This window comes from Xiphias gladius, chromosome 3 (genome assembly GCF_016859285.1).
Source record: "Xiphias gladius isolate SHS-SW01 ecotype Sanya breed wild chromosome 3, ASM1685928v1, whole genome shotgun sequence".
NCBI classification, from domain to species: domain Eukaryota; kingdom Metazoa; phylum Chordata; class Actinopteri; order Istiophoriformes; family Xiphiidae; genus Xiphias; species Xiphias gladius.
The window spans coordinates 10,317,156-10,337,554 of NC_053402.1; the positions used below are offsets into that span (position 1 = coordinate 10,317,156).

General features: G+C 39.8%; 1 protein-coding gene across 1 annotated transcript in view; it reads right to left on the reverse strand.

Moving 5' to 3' along the window:
• Nucleotides 1-20,399, reverse strand: part of cacna1ha (calcium channel, voltage-dependent, T type, alpha 1H subunit a) — a 112,819-nt gene that overhangs the window by 38,040 nt on the left and 54,380 nt on the right. The window contains exons 3-11 of the mRNA XM_040120253.1: nucleotides 18,823-18,934; nucleotides 17,851-17,984; nucleotides 16,806-16,903; nucleotides 11,595-11,754; nucleotides 11,381-11,389; nucleotides 9,214-9,538; nucleotides 5,202-5,294; nucleotides 3,442-3,680; nucleotides 2,195-2,748 (exon numbers count right to left, since the gene is read on the reverse strand). Of these exons, the coding sequence (XP_039976187.1) occupies nucleotides 2,195-2,748; nucleotides 3,442-3,680; nucleotides 5,202-5,294; nucleotides 9,214-9,538; nucleotides 11,381-11,389; nucleotides 11,595-11,754; nucleotides 16,806-16,903; nucleotides 17,851-17,984; nucleotides 18,823-18,934 (1,724 nt within the window). The remainder of the gene's footprint in view (nucleotides 1-2,194; nucleotides 2,749-3,441; nucleotides 3,681-5,201; nucleotides 5,295-9,213; nucleotides 9,539-11,380; nucleotides 11,390-11,594; nucleotides 11,755-16,805; nucleotides 16,904-17,850; nucleotides 17,985-18,822; nucleotides 18,935-20,399) is intronic.

A 20,399-nucleotide genomic window follows, 5' to 3' on the forward strand; every position in this document is an offset into this window, starting at 1 on the left:
TCATAGATTAGTTGTCTTCTCACTAAATCTTTTAACAACCCCACATTACGTTATATTACATTAGGTTAGATTAGATTACATTAAAGCTACAATTACATTGGAGAGCCCCAAACTTGAAAAATATGCCCTAGAACATAGGTGTTCTTACAGTCTAAAGGGGTTATTCAACCAAAAAATGGGATTCAAACTCTAATCCCATTACATTACAAAGTTTAGCTGAGATTGAGTTATCTAACTAAGATGAAAGCAAACATTTAGAGACTACAGATCCAGAAATGTCTGACAGTGACTGGAGACAACATTTCAACATTAAGATCTTAGCTTTCGGTCAGCTACAAACCATTAAAAATTACCATCAATTTACGTTGATTTAAATTGTGTGATCGTCATTAGTATTGGAGGTGATGGTAAGGTGAAGTGTCACACACTCTCCAACTGATTCATATTGAACATGTGCGGCTCAGAGGTGTATTGACTATTTTAACACGCTGAACATGCTAGTGGTGTTTTTAAGCCTTTTTCTTTCTTGGCGTCCTTCCTCATCACTGACTTTTCACGCTACAGACGGTAACTCTTCACTCCAGCAAGGAAGTAATTCATGTGCAATTAGTTATGTTTGGAGCGTCGGCAGCCAGCTGTGCGTGAATGTATATGTGAGTGTGTATACAGTATGTGCGCTGTGGTTGGCAGTCTAACCCCATTAGGACAGAACAGAGAATTCAATTGATAGCATGTATTTTTACTTTCATGATTGGTGCACAGGCAAAGGGGCCAGAGTTCGTAGTTTCATCAGGCTCTAATACTTGAACATGCTTACCTCAGCTCTGGTGACAGAAAGACTGTAAGGATGATATGGGCAGATGGCAGAGATTCTAGGAAACTAGCCAAACTGTGTTAAGTCTAGGATAGTTTGCCGTATGCGTACATGATGACACTAAGAAGACAAATTAAGAAACAGCTGATGCTCTTTTACTATATATAAGGCAGCTCCATTCTTTGTCAAATTGTTATTCTCTGCTACCTACTCTGTCTTTAGCGTGAATGAAACAAGCTTGTGATTAAACTTGGAAGAGATTGTTTGTGTCCATCTGACTCTTAAACTACGCAGACATCATCCCTAAAATCCACAATTACATCTATAATACTGCTGCTGCTTTTTTGTTTTCCTGCGCAACAAACACAGCTACATGTTGTCTCTTCTGCGTCTGTTCTCTGCCCTCTGCCTCTCTCTCTGCCTCATGCCGTCCCACAAGCTAACACTCTTTTTTTTCTTCCTCTCCCTCCGCTCTTTCCATTTTTTCTCTCTACAGATCTAATTCATTTTTCTTTCTATGTCTCCCTCTCTTAGCCTCTCCCTCTGGATCTGAATTTTCCATACTCTCTGCCTCTCTTCTGAATTCCAACTGTTTCTTCTTTATCTTCCACATTTTTAAAACCACTGCATACCTGTGTTTTTATTACTTTACACTGGCTACTTTTCCTGCCTCTGTTACTCCCGACACACCATGTTGATTCCCTCAATCCTCCCCTTTATCCACCTCTCTGCACTAATGACTGTAATGCTTGAGACATGGATTTCCTGTCAGGACTCTCTAAGTGCTGCTTGAGACACACACACACACACACACACACACACACACACACACACACACACACACACACACACACACACACACACACACACACACACACACACACACACACACACACACGTAGCCATAGGCTACCTTAGGTCAAACTCGCGAAGAGGACAGATGAAAGTGAGTGTGACAACAAAATGTAATGCAGCCCAAGGAGAACGAAGGAGAATTAAATAACAGTGAAACCCATGAGGAGGAAAAAATAACAAAAAACAAACAAAGTCAAAATATTCTGACTATTATTGTTCCACTATGAAGATTATCAGGATTTTTAAGCCCTTAAAATGTACAGTATATATATATTTGAAGGCTTATTTTTCCTGTTGATATGTGGCTTTTTTATCATACTGTATTTGGGCGAGGTGGTTGCTGTTTACTCAAATTGACTTAGGCTCCACTCAGTAGCCTAAATTGTGATTTTCTGCTGAGGAAAAAGATAATGGTGATCAGTAAACCCAAACTCCAGACTTTTGGAATCAGGTTTTTTCTAGCTTATGTATGAAATTACAATTGTGTACTGTATGTGTCGGTATGCAGGGTGCGTCTCCTCTTACTGTGCTGTCCCATGAGCTGGTAGAGCTTGTTCAGAGTCTCCGTGTGTTCAGACGCTGGGTGGTTTGGTGGGTGCTGCTCTGGACTGGGCCTGCACTGCTGGGAGTGAGGTGGAGGGGTCTTACTGCTGTAGCTGCACACAAAAGATGGCAGAATGGTCGGATAGTTCATCCCCCCATTCAGCCGCCCGAGCAAGGCTCCCATGCCTTGATTGACAACAGATGGGTTGTAGCCACTGCTGCCGCCACTGTCATTTCCATTTGTACTTCCTCTTCGGAAAGGAAGCGACTTCATCTCCAGCTCCTCCCCTCCTCCTGTGCCTCCTTCTTCTTCCATGTGCTCATCAGTTCCCATGCTGATGGTGTGCTGCCCCCCATTGCTGAGGCGACAGTGCTGGTGCTGATGGTGCTGCAGAAGGTTATGGATCGGCCTCAGCCACAATGCGCTATTTGGGCCTGAGCCTCCGCAACCCCTGCTGGAACTGTGGCCATGTCCATTACCCCCACCGTTACTACCTCCGCCACTGCCATTAGGATTCACCTTTTTACGCCGTTTACTGGTCAAAAGACAAACGACATGAACATGGACAGAGAAGGTATTACCTCAGGTGTGTGTTTTTGTGTGTTTGCATCCGAATGCATTTTTAGGGATGTGGTTCTCAGCAATTTTGGGGGCCATGCATTATGTAATTCTGTGAGATACACAATTACCAAAGCCAGCTAAATTAAATGCTCATAACAAAACACATTTTAGTTGCCCTAGACGACCGATAAAGTGTTGCAAATAGACACAAGAGGACCAGGAAAGACTGAACTGCTGTGCAAAGCCATGATTACCTTAACCTGGGGAAAACGTGTGATTATAATTTCAATAAAGGGAGGATCTCCTGATATTTTTCACAATCATCCTCATAATATTACAGAAAACCTACAAGCATGCATGAAATTGGATTATTTCGGAATGATCCCCCTGATAATTAGTGAAGAACGCTGTGAAATGAAAGCGAAACAAACACGATATTTACTACTGATGTTTTAAGCATATGAAAGCTTTTCCTTTAAGTTACATTGTAGCCTTTTGGAAAAATGCTGACTTAATTTTATGCCACTTCATTTTGACTGGATATTCCAGGGGAGAGAAAAACTAGCAAACAACAAACCTGCCAAAACCACAACACAAACGTTTTGAGAGCAGAGTTGATTTGGGTGTATTTTAATGTCCAGATTGTATAAAGAAGTTCATAGCTAACCTGTGCCATCCGGAGTATATCCTCTGCAGCCTGCGTGTTAACTTGCGATAAAGGTGACTGATGTAGCGTAGCATCTCCTCATAGCATGAGCCTGGTTCGCTGTAACTGGCAAGTGTGGAGTCGTTGGACATGTAGCGTGCCCGCTGCTCCCTCATTAGAGCATTCTCCCTTTGCTTTGTCTCAGAGAACTGGGTGGCGATGACCACGAGGCACAAGTTGATCATGAAGAAAGAGCCCACCTGGTTGGGGAGGTAAAGAATAGCTAAAGTGATAAAACTGTAGCAATGCAGCTTTGTGATGATATATCAGCATTTTTGTTAACCCGCATCCCACTGGCCTATATAAGTGTTGTTTAAGCAGAAAGAAATCTTTCACTTTGCTGGTAAAATAGAAAATCAACATTGTGGCTGCTTCCTTTTTAATGTAAGGAAAAACTCACTGATGACCTCAGCCCTCTTCAAGGTGTTAAAGGACGCTGTGTCAACAAGAAGTATTATGATGGCTTATATATTAAGCCAGGATGCCAGATCCTGGCATGATAAAACTGACTTTGCTTTTGTCGTTACTTAAAAAATATGAAATGTAAATTATGCTCTGATGAGGTGGCTTTAACATGAAGTTAGAAATATCTATCAAGTCTACAGTATAATGAACTGTCTATTTAACATTTCAGTAATGTGTGTTATTTAAACAGCGACAGGAAATTAGATAAGCACTCTCTCCATCTTTTTGAAAAATTCTTTTCTCTGGCACTGTTGTTTATCTTAATTTCTGTCTCATCCACTTTCGACATGAATCACTTTGTTTTTCTTTCAGTCCTTCCTCCAGCCACTTCTCTGTGTCACCCCTTCTTCTTTCCCCCATTCTTTTTCTCCATTTCTCACTGTGAATGCATAATAACTACTTTTGCATCAAACGACTGGCGGGCAGGGAGCTTATACATCATTGTAAAACATAGCCTAAGCTGGGAACTTTGAAAACCCCCACAACGGCATGATAAGAAGTCTACAAGGTTCACCGGAAGAGAGTTCTGCTCCAAGCAGAGTTTAGTGGTTAACTTTAAAAAGGCTATTCCGGGTTTTTTCTAAAGTGGAACTAAAACACAAATACACAAAACGATCCTTCAGGTGCAACACCTTATACATATGAGTATTTGTTGAACATTCAAACCACAATACTAGAGACTGTGCAGACCTGTATAAAGAGGAGCAGGATCAAAAAAAATGTGTATTTTAGGTAGTGCTGAGTTCAGGTTGGTTCTGTTCCTGAATTCTGTCCAGTTTTAATCAAGTGGATTATTGTTTTATTTGTCTCTTAATGTCAGAGTATGTACAACGGTGTGTTTTATTAAACAAGTGAGTAGTAAATTTAAATATAATGACATACAGTACATAACTTCATATTCTGAACCACTTTTTACTTGTAATTCATAAGTAAAAATCATTCTACAGTTGGATGTTACCGCAACAAAAAGCCACATTGTTTTAGAAAACTATAGCAAATCAGGATTACAGTGAAAAACTGAGCTTCACTTGGCTTGGGCTCATTAAATTATTGGTTTTTGCTTGGGCCAGGTTCAAACAAGACCCACGTTGGTCCATGTAGATATAGGCCAGATATTGGACCCAATAAAGAGTTTAATTTTATTTATTTTTTTACAATGTTTTCTGCTATCTTGGAGCTTGCTTTTTAAGTCCTAGCAACACATTCAAAATCAGAAAAGGTTTTCTAAACAAAGATAAACAACAGGTGGTACTTACAATAATGAGCAGTATAAAATATATAAAATTGTAGAAGGAGTGTGCATCCATGACATAGTACATGATATCTACCCATCCTTCTAGTGTGATGACCTGGTGGTAGAGAAAAAAAGACAGGGAGATAGAGAGGGAGACACTGTATTATAATGAACAGGAAACGTAAAAACACATCCCATTGCTGTTTCTTCTAAAGCATAGGACAAACACACCCACACGTGCACAAAACTTTGCATACAGAATATTCATAGTACACAGCAGTGAGATGGAGTACATTTCCAATTCTGTTTTTAATGGCTGTTCCTCAGACGAAAGCTTGCGCTGTCCCTCCATCCTCTTAAAAGTGTGTGTGTGTGTGTGTGTGTGTGTGTGTGTGTGTGTGTGTGTGTGTGTGTGTGTGTGCGCGCGTGTGTGTCTGTGTGTACTTGTACTTCTATCTCTGTGAGTGATTTTATTTTGGGAAAGTGAGGACATTTTGGCCTGTCCTCACATCTTCAAAGGGCTGTTTTTCAGGTTTAAGACCTAGTTTTAGGGTTCAGGGTAGAATTAGGTTTAGGTTGAGGGTTGGGGTAAGGTTTGGGGTTAGGCATTCAGTTGTGATGGTTAAGATTAGGGTAAAGAGCCAAGGAATGCATTATGTCAATGAGTCTCCTCACAAAAATAGAAGTACAAGTATGTGTTTGTGTGTGTGTGAACCAGGGGAATCATGCAGCTCTTTCATGTAGCCACAATGCTAATGAGCAGCTGAAATGTTGAGACCCGAAAGCGGTGTCTCAGCTCAGCCAAGCCGATAATACGCTCACACCTCAGCTAGCATAACACATTACAGCATATACTGCCAGAGCACACACAACAACAGCATGAGTACATACAGACTGAACAAACACACCTGCCAACAAGCACACGTATGCCTACTTGTGTACGGATAAAGAATTGTACACAAACGTACCATAAACAGACACCACAAATGCATATTACGCAGGCACACACACACACAGACACACAGACACACACACCTAGAGATGACTAAACCGCTTTTTTCTGGAATGCTCTACTTGCACCACATTAAAAAAAGCACCTAGGATTCTCATTTGTGAGCAGAAATACACCTCTAAATATAATCATTGTGCATATTTTTATTGTATGGAACCAGACCGAGTACAAAACGGCCATCAAAGCAAACATATATTTAGTCAACCAAACTAAGGATCTGGAAGTTAACATAACAAGTAGGTGGCAAAAAAAAATGTCGAGCCAGGCCTGTAGGACAATTTTCAGAGAGGCCTAAAACTTCACACCTGAACAGTCCCTCATTCATACAATTACTCAAGAATCGCAATAAAAGTACATCTCTTCTTTATCAAAACAAAAGAAAGGATAATTCCTTTAAGGACCAAAACTCTTGAGCAAATGTGATTGAGTGATGCATGTGTCGGGCCATTTTGTAAAAGTTAATGATACGTACGTGAAGGGAAAGAGGGGATCTCAGTTGACATTGGTTATTTAAGAGAGGAGACGGAGGTGATAACCTGAACAAATCGCTTGTTGACCTCTTAGCTAACCCCCGCCCTCTGCTGACGACCCACGGTGAAGATCAGTGAGAGCAAGCAAAGCATTCAGCCTTGTAATTCATGCTAATGACATGCATATGGAGTAGAGAGCACGTTTATCAGTGAATGATTAATCCAACACAATGTTCTTGAACTCTAAATGACAGTCTGCCAGAACACGTGTGTGTCTGTGTCTACAGGGTCAGTAGTCATTAACCAGCAGGCTTATAGAAGCATTGGCCTGATAACCCTCAGATGCCTTTGCTCTTCCAGTCACCCGTTATCTCTCCTCTCTACCTCTTCAGGTGCCATTCCTTCCTCTTTCTCACTTTTTTCTTTTCTTATGTTTTTATCATTCCTTCACTCTCAGCTTTGATTTTCTCCACTAACTTGTTCTTTTGAGTGACAGTGTACATCCTCCTATAAATCAAATGCTATCACATACAGTATATGTTGATTTATAGTATTAGTCCTACAGTCAAGATTAAAAAAAACAAAAAGAGAACAGCCAAACAAATAAACAACTATTAAATTATGTGAATGCTCAAATAAATCAGAAACCTTAGAAAGCCTGTGAAAATGTTTCAAAGCACCTTTTTTACAGGGTCTAAAACACCCAGACCCTAAACAAATCTGGCTACAGCTACATATCAATGACCAAAATTGAAGATACCTCTTAAATCAACAAAGGAATCATCACGGGAAGCTGTCATGGTGTATTTTGTGTATTGGCCAACCCTAGTTGGGACCTAGTTAAGCCACAGGCTTTACTGTGGTGGGTACCCAACGTGACATTTTAGCAGCTTGTTGTACTCGGCAGGAGTCCCAGGGTAACCTTGAATTAACTCAATTTGGGGCCATGGGCTGAAATTTTTTCAAAACCCTGTGCTGAAATGTATAATTCATGTTCTTTATATTTACAGATACTGAGGGAATAAAGCTGTAGACTGGGATAACAAGCCAAGCACCTCATTTTACATTCCAGATAACAACCCCCCCCCGCGCGCGTGTCTGTATCTCATCACGTTTCTTTTCCTGTCTCATCTTTCACTCTATCCCTGTTTCCATATTAACAAATATTGTGAAAAAATTAAGCTTAAAATGTTTTGTTTAGAGGATCTCTAAACAATCACTGTGATCACTCAGTGTCTGTCATTATTAATTTAAATGTTTCCATTGCTAGAGGTCCTTTACTGACAAACAATAGCATGTCATAGAAACATTTTTGCAAACTTGAGTAAATTCAAGAGGAATATCCAACTCCTCTCATTAAATACATTATAATTTGCTTGTAACATATTTAAATAGAACCCTGCAAACTGGGCCTCTCTTTTTCTCTGCGTGTTGATACTCTTATTGATTATAACAAATTTGAAACACACAGAACATCAGAACCAAATGATACAAACTTCTGATCTGAAGTTCAGTTTATCATGTTACACAACTACATTAGTGTGACTAACACAAGTAACTTTTCGAGTTGTAATTTGCATCTACCTCTTTAACACTGGCAGTTACAATTAATTCAAAAAAGCCTTTTTGTATAAAAACACAAGTTAGAGGTCTGTGGCTGCACAATGTGAGTAAACAGCCGCCGTGAGATGTGTACGCACACGTCATATACCCAGCTGGAAATTGAATCTCATCTAAGACTCAAAGTGATACTTGCTAAACCATCTCAAAAGACTAAAAGAATAAGAAAAATTAAATCTTTCAAACCTCTGACTGCAGGCTGAGCCCCCCCACACACATACACTGGAAAGTTGTCAGTACTTACACAGGGATTAGTACGGCTGTTTGTGTAGGTGTGTGTGTTCAGTATTTGTGCCTTTTGCTGTAATTTGTAGGTAAGACTCGGTAAGACTCTTTGAGAAAGTCATGCTGTGCAAGTCAAAGCCCATTACACACAGAGACAGACTGATCAGTGGGTCCTGGACAGATCTATTAGAAGGGCTGGAATTCATATCACTACAGCACAGACAGTGTTAGCGCAAAGACTGTGATAGGAAAAAAAATAGCCTGTCCTGGTCTCCTAGCGAGCTGGAATCCAAAAGATTTGAAAGGAGAAAAAATGCATTTCCACAACCAGTGTGTGGAGAGGAAAAGGATTTCATCATGACACCTGCCCTCTGATGGCCTAAGAGGAGGAATTTCTGACAGGATGTCTTTGAAATTCAGCACACCTGGAAAAAAATGTTAAGTTGGTGTTGTTTTTGGCTGAGGACTGATTTTGTATATACAAATCGTTTTCACTAACTTGGCAGCTAAAAAGTGGGGGAAAAAATGTTCGGGTTAGCCAAGCTACAGAATGATGAATGCTTATGAAAGAATACAAAACTGAAATCTAAAACTAAACTCTTATAAAAAATCTCATAAATCTCATAAACAGCAACAAATTCAACAACAACACCAAGCTCTCCACGTTTTAGCTTCCACATCCAAATCTGCCCTTTTACCCTGCTTACCTGGAATATGGCTATCCAGGCGTAGCCAATATTGTCAAAGTTGACAGCTCCTTTGTGAGGGTTGATATTCCCAGGGCGACACACATTATAGTACTGGTTCCAGTTAACGCAGCCATTAACACTGGCCCCTCCCAGCACAGGAGCTGATTCAATCAGGGCTGAACTTTGCTGGGGAGCGGCCAGTGAACACTCTGTTCCAGCCTCGGTGTAGGGCGGCACATCGTGACAGCGCAGCATCCCGTTCTCCCGGGCAGCTGAGCAGATGAATGGGCTGTCTTCACCCTCCTCGGACATGTAGTAGGAACTTATGGACAAATTGTACATTCTGGGTGGAAAAAGAATAATTGCACATGTGTAAAACACTAAACTGTGGCATCACAATACATTACTGTAAGATGTTACTTGTATGTGGATGATTTGTTCTCACTGTATTAAAAAGAGACAAAAACATCTATTTTATGGCACTTGCGTATCTTTTTCAGGATATTTTGTATTTAAAAGAATACAGCACATAAGTCAAAAGCACAGTGAACGAGGGATCTATCAGTATCCATGGTGACAGCTGTTTCCTACTTATGGTAGAGAGTGGTTAATGTGTACCACAGTTTACCTGCTTACTTTAACTCTCCCCCTTAATGTGGAGAGCCCTTCACAATAGTGAGTGTATCTTTAGGCAGAGTGATTTTCACTCTTCAAGTGCTAGTGGGGAGGGACCAGTTGAGTAAAGGGTCTAAGTCTTTGCCAGACTGTCTTCTGCCTTACGCCAATAGTGCTCCAGCCATTCCTTCTATCTTTTTTTCCCCCTGTTGCTTGTTGCGATTAAGTTTATGTCCAGACTCTCCAGTGGTTGTTTGTCTGACTCATGCCTATCTGTACTGGACTTCAAGTCTTTTCATCCTACATGCTGAATCTCTGGCTGAATCGATACCTTGCGCATTTGAATTGCTTACATGTTAACTATAAATGCTGATTTGATTGTCTTAAGCCTGCACATTGCTAATACAAAAAATAATGTTGTTATTCTCCAGGCCCTTGAAGGATTCCAGAGATGGACTTTGTTGAAAGACATTCAGCAGCAGCAACAGCTAGATATCACACTGTACTTTAGTCAAAAAGGCATATCATGGGAAATATCTGAGATGCTGGCTATTGAGGGGAAAAAAAGCAGCTCTTATTTGAATCTAATGTATGTGATCAGAATAATGCAGAAAACATTAGCTTCTTTACAAATTCTAAAAACTAACTGGAGAAAGATCTAATGCATGAGTTTGCATGCATTCATGTGCATTAGTTATATCAGATAGTCAGGATTCATTTTGTATCGGAGGTCAGGCAACCGTTTGTTCTGTGGGAGAAAATTCAGCAGCCTTGGATATGAAATATTAAGCTGCTGTGCTCTTTCTGTCTTTGTATCTTTCTCTCTTACACATAAAAAGGATTCAGTAACATTAGCTCTGGCACAATTTGTACCATTACATCAAAAACAGAATAGTTCAAGGATTTCTAAGTGACATTTCTGGCTTCCTGAGGTTGTGGACTTTGAAGCAGTTTTTTCTTTTTCCCTTGCATAATTTCCCTCCCCATGGCTAAATTGGTGACTGTGATCTTTTCTCTGTCAGTATTAGGTTGTCTAAGCCTGTTTGTCCATCTATGTGTTTTGTCCTATTTGGGAAATAGTGATTATTCGTCTTTTATCTACAATCTCTCTTATTCTATTTCATCAAAAAACAAAATAAGATAAATCTGAAAGAATAGCTTTTTCTAACATTTTAACAACATGTGTAGTGTTGAAGGAATTGCAGTGTTTTCTCTAGCTCTCTTCAGGAGGTGTGAACTCAGTATGTCATCTCTGGGCAAGAGGTCTGTCTGTGCCGAACCTTTTCTACTGATTGCTACGTCATGTTGACAGAGCCTGTACCCAGCTAAGATTTTTCTCAGTTCTGGGCCAGTTTCAGTGATCTGCCATTTTGTATGGTCTTATCTGAGCAGGATAAGTTTTCAAATTATTTGGGGATTTTAGCACTTTATTATTCCACAAACTCTGAAATGTTTCTTTCTGTTTAGTAGTTTCCTGTTGTACTGATAAGTCCTAGGTTGTTATAGTGTTTGGAATATTATTAATTTTGCTTTTTTGGGGTTCAATTTTTGTAAGATGTTCAGGCTTTACTTTATATCACTTTAAGATTGAAAACCACATCATCTGCAAAGAGCTAGAATTTTATTTCATCGTCTAGGAGTTTCAACTGTTCTAGTTAATAGGCAATTTCATTATTACGGATATTAAATATCCGTAATAATTTCCTAGGGGCCATTTGTTATACTTCCATCCCAGAAGAAAACTAGGAAATACAAAAACTGTATCACAAGACTGAGTTCCTTACGTTCTGATATCCTCTCCCAGGAAGCAGCGGTTGCGCAGAAGTCCCGCCCATAGCTGGACTCCCACAATGCCGAAGATGAAAAAAACAAAGAAGCAGAGGAGGAGGACATTTCCTAACATGGGCAGGGTGTCCAACAGCAGTGTCACCAAGATCCGCATACCTATATGGTGGGACGCAAAGAAAAATGATGTAATCAGCGATCATTATTTTGACGAATATGACTGTCCCATGTGCACAAGCACATACACACACGTTTGAAGACATACATCACATGTATGTCATACATACATGATAGATATCTGAATTTTCCATGTGATGCAGCAGCAAGTCTTTTACTAGCCCTGTGGTTACCGTACACCCTGACAACCTCTATTGATCTTTTGAGCTTGGAACCCACAACTTCATAACCACAGCCAATATAATTACAAGTGATGACTATACTTAAAGTGACAGTTTGACATTATTTCATCCTCTAGGATTTGAACTTGCAGCTTCCCCGTGGCTAGTATTATCTAACCACTTGCGTTCAGCATCCATCTCCAGTTGTCAGATGTGTTTAGCGTCCGCAGAGTCTGGGATCCAGTCCCTGAGGTCCTCACAATGTGTTCTGTCCACTTTCACATATATCACAGCCTTATCACAGAGACCACACTTACAGTATAGTAATATTATTCTATGGCAGTGCCACCGTTTAACTGCTAGTTTTGACAGCACCAATGATGAGACACTCCTCAGGTCTCCAACATTTAATCTCCAGAGTGTGTATGCTGCGTCACTGCAGGAGCAAGGTTTGCCTATCATTTGATGATAGGTGAAAATATGGTAATGGGCCAAATGTGCTCTGAGCTCACCAATATTCTTATTCACATTTGTGCCAGAGGCTAAATATTATCAAAATAAATTTCCAGTAAGTCGGTTTTATCATTTATTATTCCGGCATGTTTTTAAACACAGAAATGCATAATGTTAATATTCTTGATTGTCTCCTACTTAGAATTTAAATGATATAAATTATTCATGTATAAATTAATAGGCCTGCACATTTAGCCAGATGTTGTGATTACAATTAAATACTTTTAGTCATTCATCTTTACAGCACATTACCATTTGGTACTTCACTTTCTACATCATTTTTGTCTAAATGCATGGTTAACGATTTCATTAAATTGGATGTTTAAATGCTGTGACTGACAATGTTATTGTATTTAATTATTGATTTGGCATCACAAAGACCTGTGGAGAAAATAAAGTCCATCCTGAAAACACAATTATGAAGATCAGAAAAGCCCCCTCTTGTTTATAAGTATAGAAAGTGTCCTGATTTTGTTACTCTGTGAAGCACAGACTGTCCCCGCTCAGAGGGAATGACTCATCAGTGTTTAGTGTGTATCTATTTATTTGTGTTTATCCATGCGTGCTTCTTTGTGCACTCATTAGCCACAAAGATTGTGTCTGGGACATATTTTCTACATAGTGGCATAGCAGGAAATCTGCTTAGACTATTTTTTTCTTTAATCTTCACAACGTATAGTGGATGGCAAAATTAAGCAAAAGTCTACTCTGAATCCATCCGTCATCCATCAATCCATTCATCTTCCCTTAATGACTGACTGTTCACAGTTCAGCTGCAGAGCAAGAGTTACACGTGCTATAATGTATATTTCTATGTGAGATACAGTATGTGACAGCCAAACAGGTGAGGGTCAATCCATCAAGACAGAGCCCTAATGAGATGTGGTCATCGCTTTGAGGTGGAATCGAAACCAAAAAAATCACAGTATCACTTCCGGTCAGTCAGACACACAGGGAGTAGGTACACCGTGTTCATAAAATCAATGAAATGGCCAGTTAAAGTCATTGTCTGATCGCCAATCTGTCATATCATAATTTGTTGTATTTTTAATGAGATTGTCCACTTTATACATACTTGCTTTTTTATATCTGCCAACTGGTTATTCTCTATAGCTGATTCCTGTTTCTCACAAAATAGAGGATATAATGTACAGAGCAGCAAAAAAGGAAAAAACTTAAACACATTCTAATTGTACATATTTTATGTCGTAAAAACTAGAGTCGAGTACGTCTGTGTGCAAACTTGAGGTAGACAGCAATATTCTAGAGACACACTATAGAGACACACTCACACATGCATACTGTACAGTTTGCATGTATTCAACACATAGAAACATACCAATGCACACACCGAGTAACCACCACACAGTTGCCTTACTATTTAGGTATCTGTGTGCAGTGAAATCTGCTCAGCAGAACACTAACAGTATCTCCATACACCATTTTGATATCTCCTAATGGAGATGTGATAAAGCATTACACTGAATTTCACTGCTTAGAACAATACAAGACGGGTTAGATAATAGAGGAAGATTTAAAATTAGACTGACATCGCATTTACTCCTCGGTTAGAATGCACTCTGTTAAGGTAGGTTTAATTAAACTAATGCAACTGAATGGCACTCAAGTGGCTTGATGAGTTCATGGACCATCTATCCACAAAGTCATCCCAACTTAATCATTGAAGTTTCCTTTAGCCTGAATTTCTGGAAAAAAAAAAAAGAAGATGAACCTTCATGTTTCAACGCAATAAACATATTTATTTTTGCCAGTAAGAAGTGATTGGGGTAATGATGTTGAGAGGAGACAAAGAGAGGAGTCAAATGTAGTTGTTTTTTTGCTTTGGAAAGCAAAGATCATGGACTGAGGGCTTAAACTATAAGAACTTGAGATAAAATCATAACATAGCGTCTTAGATTAGAAAATATAGTAATTAAATCTATATATCTGGCAAAAGAACTCGTTGGCTGCAGCACAATGATAAAGTAAATTATCAGGTCAGGCAGTAAAGCTGTCAGTGGGTAAAATAAAATACCTATATTCCAACTACTTGTACCATTTAAATGAAATTTGACAGTATATGTAGCGGGACAGGGGGAAGAGAAGTGTGTGACTGTGTGTGCGCACGTGCGTATGCAGTGTGCAAGTCAGTTGGCCGAGGATTTGCAGAACCCCAATGCGCGAAGCAGCCTTGTAAACATGAAATAAACAGAGAGTGCTGCTCACTGTATCCGAGCACATTTACCATCAGTGATAGCAAAATAGGTAGAGACCAACAGAGAAGCTAAGTGGGAAGAGGAAAACTTTAGCCTGGCTGACTTACTCCCTCAAACCCTCATCCGTGATCATTATTCAGATGAAAAAGAAAACAAAAGAACAGATGGAGTATAAAAGACAAAAAGAGAGGAAAAATGGAGGAAGTAAGCTGGACTTAAACATTCTTAGGGTCTCTCTGGTTGTGTGTACCTGTGAGTACTTGAGTGTGCAGGCTTTGGGGCATGTTTGTGTCTTTTTTTATCTCCACTGACCTTGAGTTCCCAGCCCCAGGTAATACCTCTCATTGTCAACTTCATTGCAATTCCCTCCCTCCTTCTTCTCCCCATCTAGGTCCCTGTGTCAGACCCTTCAGGGAGCAACTGAAAACTTGTTGCAATAATATGTCTCACTTCACCTTGTCCATGGCTGTAAAGATAGTGACTCAGGGCTGCTGTTAGCTTAGCAATAAGGTTAAGATTAATGTTAAATTTGTTTTGTCCTCACAGAGGTAGCACAATGAATGTGTGTGTGTCCCTGTGTGTGAGACTGTTTGTGATGATAGCTTGAGAGAAACAGACAACCTGCCACGCTTTATGATCGTGTTTGGGTTATCTGCAGCGCCCAAAGCACCCCCACACACACACACACACACCCACACTCACACTCACACACAGACACACACACACAAACATAAAACTGAAACACACATCATACAAACACAACGTCATCATCTACGTGGGAAAATCTCAGGTCAATCTGTGCCACATGCATGTCTCATTCTGGGAAAGTGGGCTCATCATTCAAGTGTACACACACACGCACACATATACTTTTACCTACAGCCAGACAGCAAGCAGACATATAACCCTGACAATCTATACTTAGTCAATGTATTACAAATACTTTCATGTGCTAATCAGACTCCCATAGGTTCCCTAGTGTTGTAACAATAGATTTTTTTCAATAAATTGTGATTTATGAACAGTAAAATCAGTTTAACTAGTAAAAATGCCTAACAGGTTGACATCAGACTAAAACAGTAAATTTTTCCAACATGAAAGACAGAAAAAAAATGTTTAAAATCCAAGCTATAAACCTGTTTAAGAGAGGTGTATTGAGCAAAATGGCTACCACTACTGGCAGCCTGAGTCTGAAAAACAGCTTGGCTGCTTGCCTAATGTATGCTGGTTAATAATCTTGTACGTTGTTATGACACCATTGTCTGGTGATCCTCTTTAGCTGTAGATTCATGACCACTACTGTCACTGGGCTTTTAGGAAAATGACAAACTATGCGTACGTTCTCACTCAGCACTGGCACGGTACAAGCTCTGGAAGTGAGACTAAAGCAAATATGAAGTCCTGGATTACTGGTCAATTTACCGTTACAGACACCCAAATAAAGCATTTTTACACATAGGTTGGCTCTCACATGGTGCAATGCAAACTTCTTGAGTGACAATAGGTGGCTAGCATAATAACAAAAGTCAAAAAATTACACTTGTGGGAACTGATGGTAGTCTTACATTAGAAACACAAAAGCTCAGGCATTTTTTGTAGAATACTGGTAATAGAATATCATATAAAGTTTAAATTTAAAACACCTATGTATAATCCCCATTAATTGATATGAAAGACTGTTTACTGTGCAGCAGAGAAATATCCATAGTTGCCCATAAAAGATGGTTTCAATGTAAATACAAAAACCTCCGATAGTTAATCATATTTAGTATCTATCTGTGTAACTATAAACACCACCTGCAAACACAGTTGATTTTTCTATGAATAAACAGTCTTTCTTATTACTCCAGGTAATCTGAGTCAGAAAAAAAATTACTTAACATTTTTCTATGATTTTCAAAATTATGATATTTAAAGAGCTAAATGTAGTCAATGTAGGTGGTATCTCAGGTTTCAATTACACACTAAATGCTGATTAAACTGCCAAAATTATAAAAATATCAGGGCTCTCGATCACAAGCAAAATAGCAAATGATCTCAGGTAAATATAGTGGGTTTCCATGTGCTCATCCCCATTCAGGGAAGGCAGACCACAGGGTCGTTCTCCAAAAGAAAAAAACCTTAAGGCAAAACAGGGACTTACTTGGGACTCTGTTTATGGCCCGCAGTGGCCTGAGCACTCGGACGGTACGGATGGCTGACAGACTGGCGTTATGGCCATCCAGAGAATACTCCATCACCCTGAGGACACAGATTCAGTCAGAGAAAGGCAGGGGGAGAGAGTTTTAATACATGTACAAGAACAAGAATACTGAGAAAACCAAAAATATATAATGCTTATAATGGCATCAACCCACAGCATTAGCATTGTTTACTCCATCAGTGTCTAAATTGTTAGTCTGGGTTACTGATAGTTGTATTTTGAGGCTGCTCAGGTAAATGTTGTGTTGTTATAACCCTAATCTTTTTCTTTGTCCCATTATTTTTATTTAGGTAAAATTTCCAGCTTGTAACTAGAGGCTTCTGTTTGTTGCCTGTTTCCATCCTACAGGTAAAAGCTTTCTGTGAGATGCCATTAAAGACACAATTTACAATAAATGGTTCAAATGCAGCATTCTAGTCTAATGAGGCTTGATGCCCCTCGTGCAGGGGACAATACTTTGTGTTGCACCTTTATTCCCCAAAACACAAAACACAGTACATCTTTGTAAAGGGCATTTCTATTTTGTTAATGACATGGCCTTGTGAGGACAAACACACAACAGATACGTAAACACAGCCACAGGCACAATCCCATGCAACTTTATCACACATTTTTGTCATGGGTCACAGCCATGTAGCCATATTGACTCCTCAGGCAGGAAAGAGAGAGTGTGTGTGTGTGTGTGTGTGTGTGTGTGTGTGTGTGTGTGTGTGTGTGTGTGTGTGTGTGTGTGTGTGTGTGTGTGTGTGTGTGCGTGCGTGTATGGCGTGGGTGGGTGTGCGTGTGCATGCTTATTTGTGTTTGATTGCTTTCCTGCTTGTCTTTTTGTTCACTTCATGTTCAACATCAGGGTCACAGGGAGACATGAAATGCTATTTTATTCTAAGCAGGCTGCTATTCTATCTTCTATCTATCTAGCTGCAGATGACAGTGGAGACTGAGTAATTTGTGGGCATGAGCCCACAAAGCAGTGTGGGGTACTAACCCTGCCATGACAATGACGAAGTCAAGCTGGTTCCACTTGTCACCAAGGTAGCAATTAGAACCAAAAATTCCCAGGGCCACCATCTTGATGACCATTTCCACAGCAAAGAAAGCAAAGATACAGTCGTCCAATACCTGGTCCCACATGATAAAAAACAAGCACACAGTTAGAATTATGGCTGACAACAAAGACAACAAGAGGAAATTGACTTCTTCCCAACAGAAAAAGGTCACATTCTTGTTAAGTTTCCTCATCAATACAGTCACATTTTAAAAGAAACCGTGAAAGTGTCAGTGGAGCCCGTCTGAAAGAAGAGTTCCTCTCTCCATTAGTTAGTTTCATCCCAGCATGGTTAGCACGGTTATGGCTGTGTCTCAATTAATTAGACATCTACCACAGCAAAAAGAAAGTTTGTATTTGAATGTAATGACAAACATCTGTGCCAAGAATCAACATTACTCTACAGTAAGAGCTTATTGAAACAATAAGACAAGTGAAGCAAGAAAAAGAAAAGGAATTAAGTTTTCATTTTCATTTATTTACCAATATTAATATTGTTATTGCTCTTTCAGTCACTTCACATCAACCTAAAACTGAATGTGAAAGCATCCCCCAGTATAAAGGACACATTTTTTGAACAATCAACTATCATTAGTGCTTTACTCATAATTTGTGTACAAATTGCGCATGGCCAGGGCCATGTGGCTGCACGAGAACTTGAACTTAAATTAGAAAAACAATCCATCCTGTTACTATCCTCTAAAGCATAAGGAGTAGAAAGTACTAAAAAATGAAAATGAAAATGATTTGACCATCTGATACCAAACAACTTGGCTATGGAGAAAATATGGGAATTCACCTTTATGAGCAGGTTTACTATTGTAAGAGGTATACTTGTACATAAGAAGCATGTGGAGACATCCTAGTAAGTGTTCAGGAGCCCAGTTACACAGGCGAGAGCGTCAAACTAACCTGCAGGATGCGGCACCACTCCGACTGGCAGGTGACGTCCTCACAGGGCTGGAACATCCCCAGAGTCACACAGTTGAGCAGGATCACCAGCATGGACACGTGCTCGAACCACGTGCAGGAGAGGGTTAAGGTCAAAACACTTAGGATGTTATTTCAAATCATCAGTGACACAGGATGGAGGTTCACTGACTTAACAGAGAGGAAGCAAAGCCTGCATAGCATTGTTTAATTCAGGTGAAATAATGAGACGCACTTTAAAAAACATGACAACAAAATGTCTTAAATCTCCTTTTAAACTATCTTGGTGTTGCATCATCCAGGCTGGGGACCATCTGCTTTTTTCTGTAACACCACCTGTCGAGCACAAACCAAAGGTGCATCCAGGGCGCCATAATCAGGTGAAAGCCACATGCAGGAGCAGTACGGTCCAAACAGGCCTGTCGAAGTGTTGCAGAGTGATACACACAGCATTGCTTGCAGAGGAGGAACCTGCAGTGTTGGTCAGAAAGTTGACACAGGGAACAGGGCATCTTCCTTTCCATGACGCTGATCCTCACTCACACGTTGGTGGTTTGTCAGTATCATCCACCTGCCATGCTAAAGAAAGCTAATAGGGGGTTCCAGCAATAAAAGAAAACCTGAGCTCCAGTACACAAAAGACGATATGATGTGATATGATATGGTGTGATATATGATATGATAAATGATCCGATCCGATACGATACGATCCGATATCATGTTTCTATACAAGTAAAGTTTCCTACAAAATATATTTGCTGTTGCAGTTTAGTTGTATATAAACGTAATTCCTAGGAGACAGGGTAGAATATGGCATGATGTCATATAAAAAGGAAAGTAAGATCCCCCATAAGAGCAGGTGAGTAAACAAATGCTGCACCAGCACACTGGAACTACATGTCAATAGGAGGTTTTGTTCGAGCCTAATGCACCTAATGGGTCTAATAATGACCCAGTGGACCCGGCTGCTAATCTGGTAACTGGCCCTTCCACAATTTCATAAACTATCATTTTAATGGATCTGTATATCCTGTTGTAGTGTTTGCTTATATTCATTGACATAGGTAAATCCTTAAGAAAATATGCCGTTCTATCACAACGATGGATGGGGATTTTATAATCATACATATTTGTGGTAATCAATTTAAAAACTGGAAAAGAGAAAAGTTTGACAGAAAGTATTCATGCGAATCTTTGGTATGTCTCAAGATGACTCCTACTTTCTAGTCACAAGGACAAAGCTTAATTTTAAGGGAGTACAAATGTCAGATATCTCCTCTGCCCTGGCTAAAAAAGCACTTTTGAGTAATCTTTTGTTGGTTTCCTTTTGCTTATTTTATCATTTCTTTATCCCCTGTGGACTGCCAGTGAGATTATCTTCTTTTTCATTCCTTAATTTCAGTTTCTCTTCTGTTTACATAATAAGAGCTCCAAATATCATCTGCCTATTGGATGGAGTCATGCATCACTGCATGGACAGACATTTGATCGAGGAAGTGTCTGCCTGTATTGGAATTCCTTTGACTCGGTGTAAGTGCAGCTACAAGGGTGGCACCATT